The sequence below is a fragment of the Ciona intestinalis genome, chromosome 10 (assembly GCF_000224145.3).
Source record: "Ciona intestinalis chromosome 10, KH, whole genome shotgun sequence".
Taxonomy (NCBI): Eukaryota; Metazoa; Chordata; class Ascidiacea; order Phlebobranchia; family Cionidae; genus Ciona; species Ciona intestinalis.
Genome location: NC_020175.2, coordinates 752,470 through 775,038, shown reverse-complemented (window position 1 = coordinate 775,038; position 22,569 = coordinate 752,470). Strand labels below are relative to the sequence as shown.

At 34.5% G+C, this 22,569-nt stretch overlaps 3 protein-coding genes and 1 non-coding gene across 5 annotated transcripts; 1 reads left to right on the top strand and 3 right to left on the bottom strand.

The window, feature by feature from the left end:
* Positions 1-671: 671 nt before the first annotated feature.
* LOC100181537 (junctional adhesion molecule C-like) lies at positions 672-9,927 on the bottom strand. Of its 2 annotated transcripts, none has more exons than XM_009861563.3 (11): positions 9,736-9,927; positions 9,170-9,305; positions 8,629-8,786; positions 8,191-8,268; positions 7,887-7,976; positions 7,330-7,457; positions 6,565-6,655; positions 5,664-5,771; positions 5,029-5,056; positions 4,280-4,370; positions 672-2,682 (listed from the first exon to the last, which is right to left on the bottom strand). In XM_009861563.3, exons 1-11 carry the CDS (start codon positions 9,773-9,775, stop codon positions 2,659-2,661), a joined length of 972 nt encoding a protein of 323 aa, XP_009859865.1. In that variant the 5' UTR covers positions 9,776-9,927; the 3' UTR covers positions 672-2,658. The 2 variants fall into 2 exon arrangements, with proteins under 2 accessions (XP_009859865.1, XP_002124612.2); XM_002124576.5 differs by having other exon boundaries at positions 672-1,293.
* An 894-nt stretch (positions 9,928-10,821) lies between these two features.
* Positions 10,822-20,740, top strand: LOC100179204. The gene is made up of 22 exons (XM_009861561.3): positions 10,822-10,966; positions 11,288-11,425; positions 11,827-11,883; positions 12,015-12,089; positions 12,150-12,298; positions 12,557-12,668; positions 12,870-12,946; positions 13,239-13,318; positions 13,521-13,651; positions 13,966-14,068; positions 14,306-14,444; positions 14,676-14,840; positions 15,258-15,458; positions 15,701-15,822; positions 16,201-16,318; positions 16,746-16,936; positions 17,098-17,278; positions 17,669-17,804; positions 18,065-18,856; positions 19,198-19,342; positions 19,631-19,766; positions 19,943-20,740. The coding sequence occupies exons 1-22, from the start codon at positions 10,942-10,944 to the stop codon at positions 20,591-20,593; spliced, it is 3,924 nt and encodes a 1,307-aa protein (XP_009859863.1). The 5' UTR covers positions 10,822-10,941; the 3' UTR covers positions 20,594-20,740.
* Positions 20,741-20,802: 62 nt separating this feature from the next.
* Positions 20,803-22,499, bottom strand: LOC100176881 (60S ribosomal protein L27a). Its single transcript, XM_002125315.5, has 5 exons — positions 22,409-22,499; positions 21,955-22,018; positions 21,812-21,887; positions 21,346-21,517; positions 20,803-20,966 (listed from the first exon to the last, which is right to left on the bottom strand). Exons 1-5 carry the CDS (start codon positions 22,493-22,495, stop codon positions 20,838-20,840), a joined length of 528 nt encoding a protein of 175 aa, XP_002125351.2. The 5' UTR covers positions 22,496-22,499; the 3' UTR covers positions 20,803-20,837.
* mir4182 (microRNA 4182) lies at positions 21,581-21,636 on the bottom strand. Its single transcript, NR_034579.1, has one exon. It is a non-coding gene; the product is annotated as a microRNA 4182 (primary transcript).
* Positions 22,500-22,569: the final 70 nt, after the last annotated feature.

The following is a 22,569-nucleotide window of genomic DNA, read 5'->3' as shown; positions in this document are numbered from 1 at the left end:
GTTACTAATACCAATGGACCCCTAGATGAGACATGACCATCTACCCCAAATCATGACTTTACGTCAATTTATCTCTGGTTTCTATTACATGTTCTGTGTCGATCATTTCTAAGATTTTGGGAGTTCGGTTTCCAATGGTGACGTCACAGAGACCCCGTGTACGTGACTTACGTCACAAACAGTAGATTTGTAAAATCGAGAATATTCTGCAATACCCTGTGTTTACAATGTGACGTGCGGCGATAAACATGCCTTTCGTTAACCACCACATATTTTATGACACTTGTTGTTTGCAACTTGTTTACCCTTGCCTAGTGGAGCAATGACGTTATAACACTGATGTTCTGTTTCGTACACCTCATACCCACTTACGACCACGTATAAGGTAACTTTGTACGTGATTACTTTTTGATGGATTTTTTCATGTTTGTTAATGTATATTTGACTGACAATTTGGATAACTCATTATTGATTACGGAGTTGAAGCAACTCCGTTAAGTGTCTTGCTCTTGTGTATTTTATGTATTTTATATTTTCTTAGAAATACATACGGCCACAAACCACAATGGTGGCAGCATAGAGCCGCAAATCAAGGAGCTGGAGGCAGCGTTAGCTGTGGCATGGACCAGACGTTTAATGAACTCTCACTCGAATACAAATCTAGTTAGATATACGTTTTAGAATACATTGTATTTACATCATGAAAGAAAAACACAAATATCAGTTGGTGGTTAATGCCAGTCTCAACCAACTCATGATATCGCTACTTGCTACAAGTACCAATGCGCCTCGAGATAAACAGAAAGTATAAAACATATTTACAAGATTACTGGGTGTACTATGTAACTCCAAGGTACTTTGCGGGAGTCTACGAATTAACACATGCAAACAGTATATACATATATGAATTATTTTCAAGTTTTTTTAAATGGGTTTTCACTTGATTGCGACCAGTGGATAAGAAACACATGCTACAGGTACTAAACATAATTATTAAAAACATGATCATACTCTTAACTACTAAGTAAATATATGAATTCGTAAGCTCACTAAACAAGCTAGCTCTCTTATACAGCAAAAGAAAAAAATTGACCAAAAAATATAAAAAAAAATTAATGAAAATTAAATTTAACTAGTTAAATCAAAATTGATAAAAACAGCACCAAATTTACACAGGACATAACATTTGCAGTGCAATAGTCGATATAATTAAGAAAAATATGCCGTTTTGAGTTGATCAGACGCAGAATTTTCCAGCTATGGCATAACCCGCACTGCGCCATCGGGATACGGCTGTGAAATGTGGTTTAGTGTAAGTTATATTTATACAGTACTGTGGGGTAAGATGGATCTGTTAGCTAAAGATATTCCGCATTTCTTGTCGTGTTTTGAACAATTAACAACGCTCTTTTAGAGTCGCAAAGATATGGTTGTATATTTGTTTAAATATTTTTTTTGTATTTGCTAACGAATGGGACGCTAAAAGAGATTGAAAACATGGCCCATCTTACCCCACCCTACTGTACAGTTAATACATATTGAAAATAAAGCATTGGTTGTACAATAAAAAGCGTGGTTTGAATAAGCAATCGAAAAACTAAATACTTGATACTGATCGATATTTTAACTTCAATAAAGCGGAATCAATACATTCGTCAGTTCAATTAAACAATGGATACAATACAACGTTTCGGGACTCGGGCAATAAAGCCTCGCTTCGAATTGGTCAATAAACGTATTGTTAGCGTGGTATGTCAACGCTAGCAAAACACCATGGAAGAATGAGTCGCCTTATCATGGGTTTTAGATAAAGAACTGCATAGTGGGTATTATTGGCTTATCATACGAAGGCGGTGGTATATAGTGGAATGCTTTACATTATGTTCCGCATGCAGCATTCCAATGCATTTAAACACATTTATAGTGATGCCATCAACCAGGGCTGGATTTCATATGGGGCCTTCTTCCTAAGATAAGAATTATCTGCCAGTATGGCGTTTCGGGAGTTGCGAGACACTTTAAAGTTTAAACCCATTATAGCATTGAAATAATTTGTTTGTTTTTTTATTCAAATTAACTTATATTTTATAAGTTTGGTCTTTGAAATCCAGCCCCGAGTATAGAGATCCAAAAAAGTATTTCGTTCGATCAGGTTTTAAGTTTAATAATTCATTCAACACGAACAGCACCGCAAACTTAATTGAAACCTGTGGTAGGAAAGAACTCCTACCATTCGGTGGCGCGCGAAACCACTACCATGCTTAGGAAAGACTTTAACGTTTTACACGTTTGTACCGCATTTGTTTGAGTAAAAAGTAAAAATCTTGGAAATGAGGAAAAAAAACAAAAGCAACTACAAATACAAAATTAGAGAAGATACGACCACGGTCGTTTGAATTTTGCGAATAATTAACCCGCTAATTACGCCACAAGTCAGCAAGAGATTAAAGCAGTGTTAATTAATCTTGTTAATTCAGGTCAAAACACCCTTGGTAGAAATACGTTCAAAATGCGCCGTCGAAACGTTAGACGGATTATTTTATGTGTTAGTAGACGTCCCTGGCGCATGACGTGTCTATAAAAATCATAAAAAAAACAAAGTTGGAGTTTTGGAGGGACTGCGTCACGTGACATCTCCTCGGTCGCTGATTGGATATTTCAAATGATCATCGACGCTTCTTGCTGTGATAGGTTAATCATCGTTAGTGGTGGTGTTACGTCACGGGAGGAAATACCGGGCACAGTGACGTCACGATGCTGACATTGTGCACGTAAGTGGGGTGGGGGTTCGTATAAATGGACTGAGTGTGGGGTTAGTAGTGCGAGTGTGCAGCATGAGGCCAACTATGTTAGCTAAAATATAAGGAAAGAAATGATTGCAAGGATTCGGCACAAAATGCTACAGCTTGCAAAGCGTAATATGCAGCGGGCAATGAAATAAAGCACTGAAGCGGTATAAAACATAGGTGTTCTTAAAACTTGGGTTTTAAACACGAGACTTTTGTGTAATCATGTACAATATACAAGCAGTTCTTACTCCGGATTCAAACAAAATTTCCAAACCCAATTAGCATATATTTTTTACAAGTTATCATTAGGCAATTAAAAGTTAAGGCGTTCACACATAAAAACCTTGGAATTACCAAAAAGTTTGGGACTTAAAAACCACAGAACCTAAAAAGTTGATAGCCACAGCCACAGTACCAATAATTGAAAATGATGAGGCATATCATGAGTGGTATGTAATGTACTTTGTATTGGGTTGAATGTGACGTTGTATTAAAGCGCCAGAGGCTAAACTGGTAATGTAGTTTGTTATAATTAGTAGGTTGATACATTACGTGATGTGTATAAGCAATTACATTGGATCGGTGGTATGTATAGTGCGGTTATGAATGAATAAACTTATCTATCGTCGCGTGGTGGGGAAAAAGACAGTCGTTATAACACGGCTGTTTTGTTTTAAACACCTCGTGCCCGCTTACGAGTTACCAAGTATAACACGCTGTACCCTTCACGCCAACTGATTGAATGAATGAATGTATCTTATTTATCCTCGCATGGCAGGGCAACGAACGTCCGAACACGGGGCTAGTATGTAGTAATGTACATACACCTCGTGCTTGCTTACAAGTTACCATAAATGCAACTTTGTGCAGATTGTGGTTAATTGGTTAATATTAATATTACGTTAGCTGCTAGATCGAAGTTACAGTCCAAGTTTCCCTGAATGACCAAGGGCATTGAGGCAGTTAGCGTTAAAGTAAATGAGCCGTTTCTATTGATTTATAGCGCATGCAATTGATGTATTGGGAAACTACATTGAATGTTTGCTATTAAGATGACGTTAAAGATACCGATCATACTATTAACACACGACCACCACAACACAAAAGCACGCACACCAAGTTAAAAGATATGACGCATTTCACAGCGTGTTTTAACGTTCAAACGAAAAGCGAGCGATTTGTCTTTTGATTAAACACCCTTCGGCTTCATGCTCTATCGCCGTTCCAATACACGTAGGTAAAACATTTTTTTAGAAAAGAAAACTCACAGGCTAATTTAAATAATAGGCGCCAAACATTGATAAATGCAGGGGTGGCAGTGATGGATAAACCCCATGGCTGGGAAACAGATTTAGCCTCATTGGTTGTAATATTTACTGATTAATGCGGTTTAGAAATTTCATGGTTTGCCTGCTTACCCTACCACCCCAGGTTTGGCGTTTTTGATTTCAACTTAAAGGTATTTTGCAAAGCGTTGATTGAAAACTCACTTTTCTGGTTGAGCTAACTTCACTGGGTGGTTTATGTACAGTTGGTCCATTGGTGTCAAGCATGATGTCGTTTGAACCATCGTCCTCAATCCTATGAATAGAAAGGCTTATTAATATTGTCACTGCTACCATTGTGGGCTTTTATGTGTCTTTGGATAAGACACTTAATGACAATTGCTTCAACCCAGTGGTCACTATCACTAATAGGTTGTCCAAATTGTCAGCCATACAAAATAAAAACAATTACCTACAAAGTTAAGTGGTAACTTATAAACGGCAGAAGGTGTATGAAACATACAACAAGTTTTTCATAAAACAGGCTTTTGGCATCTTGACAACAGTTGCTTAAACTATTGATAGTGAAACATACTTGAGTGACAGGGTCAATATTTTTAATAAAGTTTAAGTAGAGTAGATGTCATAAGATGATTATATAATATATATTAATATTGTACTGGTACAAGCAAGAAAAGTATGACAGCAATTGGACATTAATAATATATTGCATTATAGTTTGATTGATGGTGTAATTATATCTGCTTGAACCTGCCAACACTAATTTTCTGCATCCAATTATAAACACATTTCCACCAAAACCATTATTAGACATTAACATTTGCGGAGGGGCCAAACTTTAAAAATACAGGGGAGGCAGACATAGTTATTAGTTAGAAAAGTATATTCTGTGGAACAAAGCCAAATTATTGGTTGGAATGTCCTAAATTATTATCAATCCCAGGAATACTTACTCATCTGGGTCGTCTTCCTTTGACAAACCTGTGTACAACAAAGAAAACTTAAACAAGACATACAAGCGTTCATACGGGAAGTCAAACATAAGGTTAATCATTTATCTCTGTGTGTGCGTAGCAGTTTATAACCATCGTAAAGTAAAGTGCCGCTTCTGGTTAAGTTTGAATGATTTGCACCATATAAATGTTTTTCGTTCTACTTTGTTGCATTAAAAAAAAACAGCAATACAGCATTGTTGGCTAGTGTTGTGCAATGTGTATATAAATATATGAACAATGTGAACACTGCTTGGAAGTCTGAGCATAAAAAGACAGAATTTAACTTTTTAAACAACTTTTCACTACTATCATACAGAGTTCACACTTTTATGTTACAATGGCTACATATAGTGTAGTTACTTTCACTTTAAATGTTCTCAACCAAGTGTTATACAAAAATTTCTTATACAAAATACGAAATTAAAGTTTTTTTAAACAGTTTTTTACTACCATGGTTTGAAGTTCCTATATTTCTGTAACAACTTAGTATAACACATTTATGTTAATTTGTGCTACAGATTATAAAGCAGATTGTGCAGCTACTTTTACTTTAGAATCCTAACTAGGTGCAATACAATATGATAAACACTTACCATCACAATATCCTTTCCTCCATGTCCACCAAACTAAAACACCAATAAGAATAAGTCCAAATAAAACTCCAAACACAATTCCGACTATCATCCCAACATCCTGGTTTTCTACAGAAAAGAAATATAACATTGAAATAACATTTAAAATATTAAGGTCCTACCACTCAGGATATTTAAATTTCTAACCTCTAGACACTAAAACCATATGATAAAGTGTTTTTTTACCAGTTCATGGCAATTCTTACTTTGTATTGTTACATAAATGTTATGAATTGAATTATATAATGGTATTATGTTAGTTCTAAAACTTCTAATACCAGGCATAATGTAATTGGCTATTTGGCTATTCCAGAGAGGAAGAAAAATTACCAATTTAAATAGAGAGCTACCACAGTTGTAAACAGCGTGAGCGAGTCATTAAAATGCACATACCTATAGAAAGGCTATTGGGTGATGTAATACAATATTTTGTGGGGGAAACCTATTCATTGGGTGCTTACTGTAGCGTGACAGAGGAACAAAATTGATTTATCCTTACCAGGTTAAAATGATATCAAAGGTTTTATTTGTTTGTATTTCCTATTCAAGAAGGTTTTTACTGACAGCATTACAACATAAAATAAAGGGGTGGCATATTACAACACCTTTACTACTTTGAGTTTGATAACAAATACAATATATCATCAATACAATATATTATCAATGGTTTTGTTATAAATTTAGAAAGGATTAGACTGTGAGAGGCATATTGAAGTATTAAATAAACTCTTAGCAAGTTTGAAAATACAACTAGCTGCATGTTTTTAACGAAAACTAGCCCAAACAAATTTTACTTAAAAAAGTTACACATTGGGTAACACCAGAAGCCTAATACTTCATATACTAAAGATAACTGACTTACTAGTTGTGATAACAGTAGGTAAGCAAGACTCGGTCGCGATTTTATTTGATGATGAACAATAATAGGTTCCTGCATCACCAGTGGTTACTTTCTGTGGATTTATAAGTCATTTATTGAATTTTAAAATTGACTATCTTAACCTAAAGTTAATTTAAGTTGGTGGGGGTTGGTCCTACAGCATGACACGTCATAGGACTTGAGATTTAGGCCATAGTTGGCCTATTACCCCGACACCCAGGGTTGGAGTATATCTGTTAAGTATCTTGCCCAAGGAGACAAGGATACAAATGTGTCCTTCGGTTACAATGAAAGTACCTAATCACTCATTCACGCTAACTTAAATGTAAAGTAATTATTCTATAGTTCGATATAATATATGTTTAATTAGTAAGTAGGTCTGATTTGGCCAATTACACCAATAAATAACCACAAACCTAGCATTACATTAGTGATTTAATTTCCAATAACCTCGACATATCTTATTTCAGCATGTAACTAAATTTGTAGTAAACATAGCTTAGTTTTAACTGAAAACTTTTTGATTTTCTAAGTCACCCTGGTTTCAAAAGTTAGCAGGTCATGTAGTTAAGCATACAGCAGGCAGGGATTAACAGCTGCAGGAAAATATGGCAGCTGGAAATTCCAGTAAACTTTCTTGGGGTTTCTTACACATCATTGAAAAACTTAAACTTTGTTATTCGTACAAAATCCACAAGACGTAGCGACCAGACATATAAGCACTTTGTTGTGTTAGACATTACTTACAGAGAACTTGAGTACTCCTGTGGTCGCACTATAGCTGAAACTTGCGTTTTTATAGGTAACATCATCTTGTGCACTTAACGGAAGTTGTCTCCCATTTTTAAACCAGGTGTATGTTGGGGTAGGAATACCTGGTCAAAGATATATCAGATAATTTACATATTAAATATGACTATATTCATGATATAACACAAACCATAACACAATTTAGTTTTAAAACATGGTTTTTCGCACATTGGCCATGATTTCAAAATAAACGCAAGGTGACATTTAAAAAACATGTTTAAAAGAGAATAAAAGTATAACGTTTATTTAATGGCCAGTAGGCACTATGATCTATCTTTTCTGCTGTTTGTACAATAACTCCTGTATGTATAATGTTGTTTGAATATAATTACTTGGCTGTGAAAAGTTAACCAGTAACTGGTTAACCAAAGGCATTTCGTTAACCAGTAACAGAAAGTTCAAGTCTTTAACTTGATAATCACGTCATTGAGCATAAACGTGCCTTTTTTAGTACAAACATGCAAAATATTAAATAACCGATGAGGCCAAGTTACCTTCAACTGATAAACATCGAAACTCTGCTGCGAAGCCAATAGTAAGTGCATGGTCGGAAGTGTATTGGCACTGTGGTGGCGATGGGGGAACTGTAGGTTTTACATCATAAACATTAGATCAAAGGGAGATTGGTGACAATAAGTATAAAAGGATTACATTACAAATTAATTTTGCATAAATTACAAGAACAATAAAGAGTTTTTTACAAAAAAAGGTGTTTATGTAAGACATTTTTTACAATTTAATACAACAATTAAATGGGCTGTGTTATGAAATCTAACAGATTTCGAGATTTGAGCTTACCATTGACAGTGAGATGGTATGTACCACTTCCCTTGCTTGGTGTATCATTGGGTAGCGTGACAAGGCAAGTATATGAACCTGAGAATAAAAATACAGTTTCAATGACATTATACTTATTTAAATACGAAGGCTAGGAATATCAAAATTTACAATGAAGCTTATTTTTAATATCTTCAAGTATACATAACGTCATAGCATGATGGCACTGATATTACACCCCATGATATGAACTATGCAACAATGTATGTTAATGTACCACTCTGGATGTTGGTGCATTTGGCCAACTGAGGCATAAATCCTAGATTTACGGGTAAGCTTGTAGTGATAGGACTTTGGGGAACTTGTTTCACTCAGTCAGTTCGGTGCCCAAAATTCTAAATGCTCACTGATTCCATTATTTTTTTATATATAAAATGTATGGCCGGTGCGTATGCTTACCTGTATCAGTTTTAATAGATTCACTGATCTGCAAGCTGGATGGATTTACAATGGAAAACCTTCCATTATTAAAGTTAGGTTGAATAATACCATCAAGAACAATGTTCTGACCACTGGTACTTGTTCCATCCATATTAGTGCTGTACAGCCATTCTAACCTGAGAAAGAAAACTTTGTTGAAAGTAAGAGTGACAGACAAATCGAGAATGTCCTGTAATTTTTATATGTGCTATTCGTCAAGTTATCTTTCTCTTGTTAAAAGATATTGCTCTTAAGTTTGTTATTCTATTTATATTTATATATATATATATATATATATCTTTTATGTAATAAATACTTTCAGAATAAAAAGCCGTTGGCAAGATTTGAAAAAAACAGCCCACAAATTGAGTAAATTCTGTGATCTCAACATAAACCTATGTACAGGCCCGTCAAAAAGTTCCCAAACCAGATAAAACCAAATTTAAAAAGTTAAGGGCAAACAAACAATTAAATCAAGTTTAATTGCAGACAAGTAATATAACAAGTCAGCTTCACCAACCTTGCGTCTTGGGCATTCCCATTTTCAGGTTGATAAGAACAAGCTAACGTGATAGGATTTCCCAAAGTTACTTCAATAGGAAGAGGGCTTGCAGCACCATTTAATAGTGTCACTCGCACTCCATTACAGCAACACACTGTAGAGAAAGTAAATGATATAATCTGTAGGTGTAGGACTAATATCGTAGATAACCTTGTCTTAAAGGGGCAATTCCCCTATCTGATATCCAAAGTTACAAGCCATACATAGGAACCCCATCCTTACTAAATATTATCTACTATTTTTAATTTACAATAGAACTCGAAATGTATAACCGTGATCCGTGACTAATACACATACGAAATAATGGTAGTTTTGTGGTGTTTTACTTGACTGTATAAGTTTTAGTCGTATTTTGTTTTTTTAGCCCAATAACGAGGTAAAATAAAATACAAAAACATGAGAACCATCAGTTAAACGATACTGGTGACAGTAAAACATGCAAAAAATTAAAATGTGCTCACAACTTATAAAATAAAGGACAAAAGAAAGTAATTTCTAATTTAAAATGAATCCCATCTACTTACCAAATGCTAAAACAACACATAACAAAACATTAAAATTCATTGCGGACAGACACAATAAAACTAAGAAGGTATATCTTCAGGTTTAATATTCTTGTTATATATCCAAATAACAGTGTTTTTCTATTGATGTAAGCTGGTATAAAAAGCACTGAAAATAGCACCAATGTTCTGAAAATATGGAAAGTGAACTCTATAGAAAGTAAATCATTGGATATTTTAATGACAAAATTATTTAGTTGTTACCGGCACACTGTCAATAAAGAAATTAAACCATAGGGCAACGACGCGTATAACTACAGTCTACAAATAACGTTACAAATGTTAAAATTCCTAAGTTCCTAAACTAACTAAGATGTACTAAATAGGCTAAACAGAAATTTTCCAGTAAGACCTAAACACAGAACAGGAAGTGTATAGACTACCCGACTTGAATGTTCGCCTTCCTACGCAATGTTGTAACGATTCTGCTGAGTAAATTCAAACTCATAAGAATGACCTCATCGCAAATAAAAGGGTTAGGAGAAACTCCGTATTTTACCAAATTAGGGAAAGTAAACGCAAAAGTACCTAACTCTCTGAATGGTATTAATATCTTAATTTCATTGTCGTATTATGTTGCTCTGAATTGAATGCGACAATAGCGCCCTTTTCCAAAACTAAACATGGAACAAACTGACCGCGCGAAGCTATTATGACGTGCGGTAAAGTGACAACGAAATTTAAAAATTGGGCGTGACGCAATAGTAGTTAATAGGGGACTTTATAAGACGCTTTTTACTTGATTAGATTAAAAAGACGTTTTGAGTAATTTTTGATTTAAATTTGACAAACCACGGTTTTATTCTATACTAAAACCCTAAACTTAAGCATGTTTTTCATCGTTTTTAGGTTATTAAAATATTTTTCAAATGAGGTAACTTTTGACACAGAAATTCAAAAGGTACGATTAGTTTAATTTGTTAGCAATAGTTCATTTTAAAGTAGACCTAAATGCCTACGTTTTATAGAAAAAGAATTTTTAAGTTTTTTTCTAAAAATTTTCTTTGAGCAACGCCTTCATGTCATCCGAATTGACTGTTAATATAAACAAAGTAAAAACGAGCGACTTTAGATTCTGGCGGTGTTTTTACAATTTGCGTAAAATTTGCGATGAATCGTTCTTGCTATTTTATTTGTTTATAGTCGATCTTTAGTAAATATTGCAACATGAGCTTCATGTATCAAACCATGCGTAAGTGGAGTTTTTATCTTGTACCAAACCATATGTATTACGTGACGAAAAAATAAAAAATTGCCTGTGCGCGATTTTCGGGAGAGTTTTTATTTTAAACAACATTTTGTAAAATTATGTAAGAAATTACTAAATATCGACAAAAACGCATTTTCTGATATATTTAGATTTTTAGCCAATAAATTTTCTCACTTTTTTGTGTGTAAAGAATCCTTCGGGCCATTTATAACAACCACTATTTCCTATCTACTGTACTAATGTGTAATTTCATGAATGACACCTACTTCAAAGTTTAAAATTGATTTTTTCTTAACATTTTAGTGTCCCGAGCTCCTGGAAAAAGGAAGATAAAGCTCCAGGAGGAGAACATCCTGAGATTGATGCAGGAAGACGATCCTGATGAGGAAGAGGACATGGATTTTGAGGTGGCCCATGATCACGCAGAACGAAATGGATCAGGTATAAATGCACCTTCAAAGAAAAGTTAATATGCTTAAAAAATTACTTGTTACCCCTTTACACAACCAAAAATTATTTGTTTTGAACCCCTATTATTCGCTCTATTGTTTGTACACTTAAACTTGTTGCCTACTAAAATTATTTGAATTTGTCTATTTATCTGTGTAATATTATTTTTATTGATTCTTGTCCGGTGCAATGCATTTAACGGCCATTGCTATGGAGGCTTTAACTCAGTACTCACTAATTGTATTGGTCAAGTAACATTTTTTACTAAGTTTCCCTCAAACTTATGCAAATGTGCACCTGTGTTGCATGAAGCCTTGTATAATGATGACACTACTATTGTAACCAGCTTCGTTCATCTAATACCCACATAAACATGATGTTTATTTTAACAGGGAGTGAGTCTGGGACCAGTGACAGTGCAGAGGATAGCAATTCCTCATCAAATGAAGGTAGGACAACTTTATTACCGTTTTAATTTAAATGTAAAGCTCTTTAACAGTTTTTTTGTGACATATGTACACAACAAAGTCAAAATGTAAATCTGTTAGTAACAACTAACAACTAACAAAATGTATTTCAGAATCTGAAAGTGGGAATGAAAATGAACCATCTACCTCAAAGAAACTGCCAAAACGTACACAGTATAATGATAATGGTAATATGGAAATAACATGTGATGGAATAACCACATATAAACCTACCTCTTATGTACCAGGCATTCCAAGTTCGTTCAAGGACCATGGCAGTGTACCTACAATCAAATCTACCAATGAGATGATAAATTCAAAGTATTATAATGTACCTCACCCTATAGTGGATGTATTAAAAAAAGCAGAGAAGCAATTGAAAGTATCCACCTCTTATGTGAGTATAATATTCAAATATTGTATGCATTGTCCTTAACTTGGCATAATTTATCTTTTCGAAAACAATAGTGAAGATCTTATTATTGGATTTTTTCATTGCTATTGCATTGTATATTACAGATATTCATTATGCTGTAATGTCTTTTTTTGTGTTTAAAATTACAATTGCTTTACAATTACATATAAAGTCTCACAAATGCTTAAATATTGACATAAAATGCTTTCAGCCTAAAAATCTAAATATTATTTTAAATAGGTAAAACGGAATGTTGATCTATCTCAAGTAAGGACGTGCTGTATTTGTTTAAAGCACAATGAATCTGCACACTTGCTCACCTGCCACAAGTGCTTCATAACTGTTCATAAAGGTAAAGCAAAAAACTGTTTTCCTGTTTTAGCATTACATTTACATTATATTAGCTGTAACTGTACGGCAATAATGTAGTTTTGATACAGCTTTTCTAGTAAGAGTAGTCTTAAGTTTATGAAAAAAAATGAAAGAGAACAATGAAAAAAGATAACAGAAAATATATATTCATTATATTTTCATTCCCTTTTCTTGTTTCTAGAATGTTGCAGAACTAGAAAATTGAAGTCAATGAAAAAGTCTTGGTTCTGTGATGTTTGTATCAGTGCTCAACCGCAGGTAGAAGTGGATTGTTTTATGTTGCTTCACTATATTAGTTCTTCTAGAGTAGCTAGACTCATTGAAAAACAACTTAAATTTTATTTAGTATCTTTTGATCTACTATTAAACATCTGAAATGTGACAATATTTTTTAAGAAAAATAATTGGTATTGGCGAAAAACAGGACTTTGACACATGTAATGATTAAAATATAAAAGTTCTTAGTACAATTGTATCCTTTATTCGTTTTTATGTTAGCATACACTTGTAAATGTTTAACGCATGTATATTTATATATCATTCCTTGCAGAGTTGTGAGTTGTGTCCATCCAAAGAAGGATGTTTGAAAGAAACAAACACAGGACAGTGGTGTCATGTTGTGTGTGCGAGGTGCGTATACATGTTTTGTTTATACTAAGCCAATGTTTCTTTTTGTATCATAGCTGTACTAGCCTAAGATAAGTGTTTGGTCTGACATTTTGTCCCCCATATGACTTATACTATGCTTGTGTTTTGAAAGAAAAAATAACTTTTAATTTAGTAAAGTGATTCTAATATTGAAATGCTATATTTAATTCCTATACCTCCACAGGTACATTTTAAAGAGCAATATTTTTTCATCAAATTCTAAATCAAATGTAATCGATTTTTCGAATCTGAACTACAAGTTATATGGAAGTAAAGAATGTTATTTATGCGAAGATAGACTTGTTTCTAAAACAGGTAAGACAACATGATAACCTTCCTGGATAGTTGAACTAAACTGGCATTTCTCGAAATTTAGACACCTGTTCAGCAATATATAATTGTTACTTAACCATTAGCAATATCTGATGCTGGTATGTAGCCTACCTTCCGGTGCTGTGGCAAAGTAGTTAGCTTGCCTACCTCCAACCCAGTGGTAGTAGGTTCAAGGCTTATCGCTGCTACCATTGTGGTTACTAGTACTAGTATGTTGTCCAAGAAATAATCACCTACAAAGTAATATTTTTTGTAAGCCGACATGATTATATAACATTAAACCAATCCATATACAGGTATCTGTGTTAAATGTGATGCTGGTTTATGTAAAGTATATTTTCATGTGACTTGTGCACAGAAGCATGGATTGTTGTCAGAGAATGAGACAGGCATGAACAGGTGAGTGGTGCTATACATTCTATAAGAATTAAGGTAATATTAGGCTTGCAGCTAGCCGCTCAAAGTCGAAGTCCCTCAGCGTCACTCGCTGTTGACTTTTTGGATACAGTTTTTTTTTGTGAGAAACAAAACTTTTATTATAGAAAATATTTTAATTTATAAAAATAACCCATTTTAATTCAACTTGATACTTTGATTTGTCCTTTTCATTTTTAACCGATAGTATATTTTTCCAAGTGCCACGGATCCCTACTTTGTGTACTGTCCGCACCATGTTAACAAAGAAGATGTGGAAACGTCACAAAAAGTTTCCCTGGCTTGTTTTGCTGCTGTTAAATATGCGTGTAAACGAAAAAAGTTAAACTCAAACCGTAAGGTAATAATAAAAGATAAATCACTGGGTGTGTAAGGTTACATTAGTGTAGTAATAAACATTATACAACAAATAATAGCTGCATAAATTTGTATGTTAAAAAATAATAGTAATATATTGGGCTTGTATGTTAAGTGGCACAGCCTAAAGGACATTCTGCAATTACATCTCCTCACTTTTATCTTTTACAAAATTGGCAGTTAAGCAGTTAGTTTTTTCCCCTTTTTAATACAGATCCGTCTCAATAAATGCACACAGCGTTACATCTTTTCATTAAATGAGCGTCCCAAATTACCCCTCAAACCTGGTCCCCCACCAACCAGGCTATTATCCACAAATGCAGAAGCACTGTTGCAACTAAACAAGAAAGCAGAGTTAATTTACAACATTGATGTTAGGGTAAGTTTTTGTGTATTTGAAGCTACTTAACTACTGCACAAAATTGGCGGCAATGTAAAAGTAAAGTCATTTTGGTTATAAAATAACCATATTGTATATATAATATACAATTTTTTTAAATTACTGTTTGGTCTTCTATGGCGTGATGAGACTTAATTATGATGTATATATATATATATATATATATATATATATATATATATAGTCTCAGTTAGTATGTTAGTGTTTCTCTGGATATGTGTATTTTACATGTGTATTAAAAACAAAGCATTACAACACTGATTCCTAAGTTCTAACCATTTATTTCACTCTTTTCTAATTACTCGCATATTGGCTTGTGCAAGTTTATCAATAAATAATATTTGCATTTTTTTAAACACAATCATTATAACCCTTACTCATTACTGCAACCACCAGAGCCCCGCCACTTATTTCCCCTCCCCATCAAAAGTACGTCGAAGACACCGTGTTGCCCCGAACCTCACAGGAGAGTTTGTGTCGCATTATGCTGATCGTGAGCTCAGGATATCTGAGGCAAAGGAAAGAATTAACGAAGAACTGGAAAAAAATCAGCTGCTTATGACAGAACAGTCAAAATTGCGACAGCAATATGAAGAGGTATAGGTGCTTCCAGGCTTTACTTTTTTAACTGCATGAAAGGCAGTGGTAGTTAGACACACAATCTTGTAAAAATAATGTCTACAGATAAATAAAAAAACTCCAGGCTAGGTCTGCCCAACCTGCCACCCTAGGTTTGGCGCCTATGCGTATGGTCTTGTCCTTGAAATATATAAATGTTTGGCATTAGCATACATTTGTTAAGCCTTTTTATATCACCAGCTTTTAAAATGTTGTCTTAGGTACATAACACATTATTTGAGGAGCGAAGAAAACAACGGGATTTAAAAACATCGTCACGACATCTTTGTTCATTGATATTATCACTTAAGGAATGGGCGAATCTAAATCATAACAACCTAAGGTAAATGGAACTTGTGTTTTCAACATGTGTGGCAATAGGTGTATACTGTAGCAGTGTGCAATATTGTATGCACCAACGCAGTACTGTAACCTAAACGAGATGTTACTTAATAATATACAGATATGCTGATGTTAGTATTTTACCCATATGGATCTGGTTTATGCTCTTAGAAGTTTATGGAATATTAAAGATTAGGAAGATTTTTACGCTTTTCTAAAATATTTTTGCCTAATAAGACTTTTTATAATGATGCTGCCAAATTTATGGATATATTGAAAAATTTATGTATTTTAAATTTAAACTAATAAGTTTCCGAACCACTTGGCAATCGGACACAAAGTTATGACATTATATCATTTACAAATAACTTCAATGCAGTGACAAAAAACATACAAATGCTAAACGAGCTCGCTTGTCCCTTCATCCACTTGTTCATGTTGTCCAAGATACAGAAGAAGAAACATCGGAATCACCAAACCAACCACTGGATGTTGAGGTTAGTCACTTCACTCACTTGTATTCCGGAATAATTATCTGTTCTCTAAATGAATATTTTTACTGAATAAATATGTGCAAAGAAATAGTGTAAAACATGGTTGGATCTCAATGTACTTTAACTTAATAATAAAATATGATTTTCCCCATTTTAGCTTTTGCCTTCTACTAATTTATTGCCAGATTTTATATAAACAAAAGTCCAAGATAAGATATGCACATAGAATAAAACCTAAAAAAGTTGTTTTGGCACTTTTTTAGAAACAAACGTTTCAGTGTCTTATAGCTCTTGTTTATATTTATGTTATGTTTTGTCCTGGTTCAAAATAGTTTATATACAAGATGTGACGTATTGCATTTATTTGTAAATTTTTCAAATACCATATAACACTTCCTCGAACTGAAAAACCTAAATATCATGTTTTCAGTTAAATGGATCCGACTCCGAAGATTACAACAGAAACATGACATCTCATCTCCTTAAATCTTGTAATATTTGCAAGTCTGATAACAAACAACATCTAATGGTTGAATGTGATGTTTGCAACCAATGGTCCCACCTTGGCTGTCTTGATCCACCTCTTACACAGATGCCAAGAAAGACTAAGTTTGCCTTGTGGTAAGTATGTTGCATGGGCATGTCAGTATACATGAGAAGTTTGTTTTAAGCAGATTGAGTTCCTAACCAGCTTTGCTGGCCCTTGGTGGCCTGGCATTTTTACAAGATGTTAAAAAGTTACATATCACCACCAGTATAACAGTACACCCCATATTATACAGGCAATGTTCGGAGTGCGCTCCTTCCAATGATGTTGCAACATCCAGTGAATCTGATGATGATCAGCATGGGAGTTTGATCACAGAGGAGGGAAGAAGATTAACGCGGAGGATTCATCGACCTCCCGAAAAGTTGTCAACCACGTTGCTTAATGATCAACAACTGTTTGAACAAAGGAGAATGGTAGGTGGGGTAGGTGGGGTAGGTGGGGTCAAAGTTGGGTTGGGGTGGGGTGGGTCATAGTTGGGATCGCATGTCATTGGTGATTATTACATTTAGATTAGTGGGGGTGGTTATAGTGTTATCTTATAGTGGAAATTTGTGTTTTGGTTTAGCATAGGTATAGGTGCTGTTCTGCCCCTTGGCTAAGTGGCTGTAACCAAAGGTTTAATGCTCAATACCAATACTGAAAACCAATACCTAACTTTTTCTTAAAAAATGTGAAATTTTGGCACCACGTTATTTTGTCCAAGCTGCTTTAAACTAAAATACGCAAATTTATTAATACTTTATTTCAGAGTATCAGTTATAAATATTGTACAATGAAAGTTATTCTGATGATATTTAACACAGATGAATTACATCCAGAGAAGTTTCAAGACAGGCAGTTTAAAGAAGAGAAAATTATCAAGAGATCGTCTGCGAATGCTAAAGAAGAAATATATGTCTTCTAGCAATAATCATAAAGTCAAAACCACATCCTCCAGCGGTGAGTAATGAGTTAATGCTTAAAACCTAATTTTCTGTTTTAAAAATAGCATGAGCGGATAATTAATGTTATCACAATAAACCTATTTTGCTGATTATTCTTTCTTTTTATTATTCATGTAATCATGTCATTCTTATCTCTAGTTGTGCTGAATTTACCGAAATGGTTACTCCAGTACCGTCTATGCCTTTTTGTTCCAACTCTGGCCTAAATCTTCTGCACTTGCCAGGCTGTAGAAGTTGCATCAATTGTATTTTCAGAACACACCTCATCGAATTCAATCGCGTTAAAGAGTTCAAGTCTAAAGAAAGAAGTCGCCTCTCTACCACCTGTTACTGTCACCATAGGCCAAAAAACATTGGAAGATACAAAACCCATTGTTACATCACAACCTGTGTTTGTGAACAATAAACACATTAGCCCGCAAGTGCAAATTAAACCACTGGAGAAAATGACCTTACCCTTACCTATAAGTCATGTTGTGTTCAAGAAAACTGAAAAAACCTCACTTAAGAATGAACCAGATAGTGTTGTACCTGCAGATGACAAAAATGAATCCGTTTCAATTACAGAACTTCAAACTAATGTTATTAAAGTTCTAAACGATGTTTCGAAAACTTTAACTTGCCATACATGGAAGCCTGCAGGTGTAACAACACAAGCCAATAGCCGACCACGCAAGCCAACTATAATCAGAACTAAATCTTGGAAACCCAATATTTTAATGAAGTCGAAAATAACACCACTGTCAACTCTTAAGACAAAAAATCCGCGGTTTATTGTCTCTCCAATAAAGATGTTAACAAACTTGAACGGTTTGATGACAAAATGCACGGTGGTGCGCGCCGGCAGTATTACAGAGAAACTGCAGAAGATTGTAAATGATTTAAAAGCTGATGCAGAAAGAACTTCCCCATTACATGGTAGCAACATTCTAATGAAGAAACCCGTGGTACCAATCAAACAACTGCCAGAGTCGAAACCTAAAGTTACACTTGCTGAAAACAACAGCTGTTTTTCCAGCTCTATTCAATCCAAACAACCTGTTGAAGGTAATTAACTAGCTGTTGTTAACAGGAATATTAAACTATAGCATTAATTTGTGTACCAATATTTCAACATCTGATACAGGTTGTCTTTATCAAAGTGAGCAGGCAAATTTTTGAATGCGACCTGTATAGGACAGTCAAAGGATGGTATGCAGATAAATGCCATACACATTAACCAATATGTCCCATTGCCCATTCCTAGCTTAAAAAGAAACAGGGTTTCAAAAAACTTCTTTAGATTAAAACAAAGTTCTTTAGATCAAAGTTGTTTACATAAAAAAAGAGTCTCGTATGAAACAGCACTATTCACACTGCAATATATAACCATTTTATTAATGCTACAGTTATATCAAAGTTGTGCAAAGTTTGTAAGAACAAGAACGAACCGTTAAAGATGATGCAGTGTTTCAAATGCAATTACCACTACCATATATGGTGTTGTGACCCACCAAGAACATGTGTACCAAAACCAAGCAAGTTTTCTTATTGGTAAGAGGTTTCCTAAATGAATAAGAACAATTAAGTAGAGTGTAAACTATGCATTCTTCACTGTAGTTTAAAAATTGAAAAACTATGTAACGCTGTATGCAAAAGATAAAAGGGCAAAAGTAAACAAACTTTGGTGGGCCTTATATTTATGATTGTTATTTGATTATGGTTTTGTTACTAATTCTATTTTCTTTTTTTTTTAAATTAGTTTGATCTGCGCTACTGTATAGTGTATTCCAAGATAAAAATTATTTTGTATTATCAATGATCTTTTTTCTTTCTCGGCAGGGTTTGTTCCAACTGCACACCAAATGGATCCGATGAAGAGAATCCTCAGGGAGGATTGGAGGTTGCTCCTGATGGAAGGAAGAGGATCACAAGATGCAGGAAACCTCCGGAAAAGTTTGTTAACACTATTCATATGGTAGGTTTAAGGCAGTTTTTATTTTACCAAATCTGTTTACTGTACAGCAAATCACTTTTATATTTTCATTGAAACCATTTTTAGTTTGTTTCCTGAATCAAAGTTGATCTCAACTTTTAAATTATCATACTTAGTTGATGTCAACCGATATTTGAAAATTTTCCATTCAAATGCAGGCTAATGCAATGCACAACGCCCGAATACGAAAGACAAGATGTATGGCAAGCAGAAGGAAACGGAAGAAATCTAAACCTGAGATCCCTCAGCAATGTAACACTACCACACAACCACCTTATATTCACAAGCTTCCACCCCTGTCCATACCTGCAGTGGATACACCAAGCATGGACAGATGTGAAAACACCACACCTACCACAACTGCATCAAGTACAGTCACAAGTAGTTTGGAATCAAGTTCAACAACGACTTATATAATCAAACAGCCTGCCATGCCAGCAATTGCACCTATAGATCCTATCACAACTCAATTGATTGTGAGAAAAGAAGTAAAACTGGCTGAAATGAAACCACCAATAAAACCAGAGACTTCTACCAGCCCAACAAATGAAAAAAACTTCATTAAAGTGACGCTAAGCACGACGAGACCTTCAACAAGTATCTTGCTGCCCATAGCTTCACATAAAAAGACAGTCAGCTTACCAAAGATCACCTTTAAACCATCACCCATTCAGACTGTATTGATTAATAATCCCAATGGTTCAAACCCAAAATGTGGACCATTGGTCACAACATTACCTCAATCTACTGTACAGACTAGCCCTCACAATTTACCTACATCTAACAGTGGCAATGCTGGAGGTGTTTAAAAAAATAAGGAACTTTTTGGTTTTAGTCCATTAAGATTTAAACATTTAGTTTGGCTACCATTTTATTATTGCTGTTTCTCTTGAACACATCTTATGTTTGCACCCCTTTTTCTAAGCCATGGTACTAATTTCAATAAAACATCAAACTAAAAAGTTTTGGTTGTACAACTCAGCAGCAGTTAATCCAGTGCAAAACACAACACAGAAAATATCTTTTTCTTATTTTCTTAGTTTATTGATCAATTTAAGCAACTAGGACACAGGTGCCACCAACTGCCTTGATTTTCTCCTCTGCCCTTCGGCTGAAGAAGCGAGCTTTTACGATCACCGGTTGCTTTGGGAGAATACCCTTACCAAGAACTTTGTAGAAACCCTGTTAGATGCAAATATGAAAATTTAGAAACAGACGTGAATTTTTTATGGCTTTGAATTGGTCAACTCTGGCCTAAATCTCAAAGCAGTTCTATGAATTTTACCCATATAGAAAAACTAAACAAGTTTTAAAAAGATAGTTTTGTTTGAAGAGTCAAGTATAGCAGGTTGCATGTTGTATCGCATGCCCCGCAGTGCCAATCCTCACTTTAATGTACGCTCACTTTGACACGGCAAGCACACTACAGTGCAAACAGTAACACTTGGAGCAACAAATAAGATATTACAGCTGTAATCAGCCTTATGCCTTTTTTAGAGTTACTGTGTAATACTTTTGTTTGTGCTCGATAGAAATCTAAACTTCAATCCTGTTCACTTACAGCTTTAGAACAATCAATAACTGGAGCGACATCAGTTCTATCCTTGTAAGCTTCCCTGGTTTGCTCACTGACAAGCGTCCACAATCGATCAAGGTTGATGATTGGGCAAGCTTGGGGGTTTCTCTTCAAATGGAAATGTCGCATACCAACTTTACCGAAGTAACCAGGATGGCTGGAAGATAGAGAATAATTAATGTGGCATAATTTTACCCTTTGGATATTGCCTAGTCTACTTCATTCTGCAGATTTTTTGACCAGTATTTTTGGCACTAGTAAAAAACCTCCATTATGCTACAGATTAGGCCTGTTAAAGGTGTTGAGAGTATTGAGGTGTAATACAATCACCAGTTGCTTTGGAAGCAGTTTTATTGTTTGGCAACACAGGGGAGGATTGTTCACTGGAATCAATTAGCTTATAATACAGCATGGGTTTTCTTAACCAATAACGAAATATTGATTAACTTACTATTTATCATAGTTGATTCTATGATGATGCTGTCCACCAGCATTACCTCGACCTCCAGGATGCTTGCGGTGTTTGCCTGTTATTAAATAAACATAAAATGAAAAAATTACATATTTTTTTAAGTCCAATTTGTAGTAACTTACCTACACGTCCATGACCGTGGCTTACGTGTCCACGAAGCTTTCTCGTTTTCTTATTCCGGGCAACCTATAATATTTAACATAGTGAAAATTAAAGCGTCTCACTTTCCCAACATCCCAAGTAATGTTGCTATCACTTAAAAATTTGTTTTCGTTAAATTGTGCATACTCTTACCGTAGTGTTGCCCCATAGGAATAATAGCAACGTTGGGGGAATTTATTATAATTTTACATCGTATATGTCGGTCATAGGGTTCAAACCCAAACCAATTGCTCACGAGGGTGCTGTTGAAAACAAGTTACCGTAACACGCTTGATACAGCAAAATTAAATATATTTTATAAAAATATATCTTTAACTACATTGCTTGTTGCTTAAGATATTATTAGATAATCGATGTTTTATTAACAAAACAAAAACTAGCCAGATTTGTTAAGATTCAAAACGCACAACCTACCATTTTGGCGACGAGAATGGAAAGAACTCGACATGTTACGTTTTCATGGTTGTCGGTATTTTCACATTCATTCAAACAACTCTGCATTTGTTTGGGGTGAATATTTAGTTAAGCTGAGATTTTTAGTAAAATTATGCGTTTAGGTTTATAAGTCTTGGTTT

What these genes read in the sequence shown, in the direction of transcription:
- LOC100181537 (XM_002124576.5), bottom strand. Translation starts at nt 9,775, where the DNA reads ATGAATTTTAATGTTTTGTTATGTGTTGTTTTAGCATTTG. An exon ending in GGGAATGCCCAAGACGCAAG is followed by an intron (nt 8,787 to 9,169) that starts GTTGGTGAAGCT and finishes TTTCTTTCTCAG; the next exon opens with GTTAGAATGGCTGTACAGCA. An exon ending in AAGGAAGACGACCCAGATGA is followed by an intron (nt 4,371 to 5,028) that starts GTAAGTATTCCT and finishes TTCTATTCATAG; the next exon opens with GATTGAGGACGATGGTTCAA.
- LOC100179204 (XM_009861561.3), top strand. Translation starts at nt 10,942, where the DNA reads ATGAGCTTCATGTATCAAACCATGC. An exon ending in TGCGACAGCAATATGAAGAG is followed by an intron (nt 15,459 to 15,700) that starts GTATAGGTGCTT and finishes ATGTTGTCTTAG; the next exon opens with GTACATAACACATTATTTGA. An exon ending in TTGTTAACACTATTCATATG is followed by an intron (nt 19,767 to 19,942) that starts GTAGGTTTAAGG and finishes ATTCAAATGCAG; the next exon opens with GCTAATGCAATGCACAACGC.
- LOC100176881 (XM_002125315.5), bottom strand. Translation starts at nt 22,495, where the DNA reads ATGCAGAGTTGTTTGAATGAATGTGAAAATACCGACAACCATGAAAAC. An exon ending in CCATTCTCGTCGCCAAAATG is followed by an intron (nt 22,019 to 22,408) that starts GTAGGTTGTGCG and finishes TAAATATTATAG; the next exon opens with GTTGCCCGGAATAAGAAAAC. An exon ending in TTATTGATTGTTCTAAAGCT is followed by an intron (nt 20,967 to 21,345) that starts GTAAGTGAACAG and finishes TGCATCTAACAG; the next exon opens with GGTTTCTACAAAGTTCTTGG.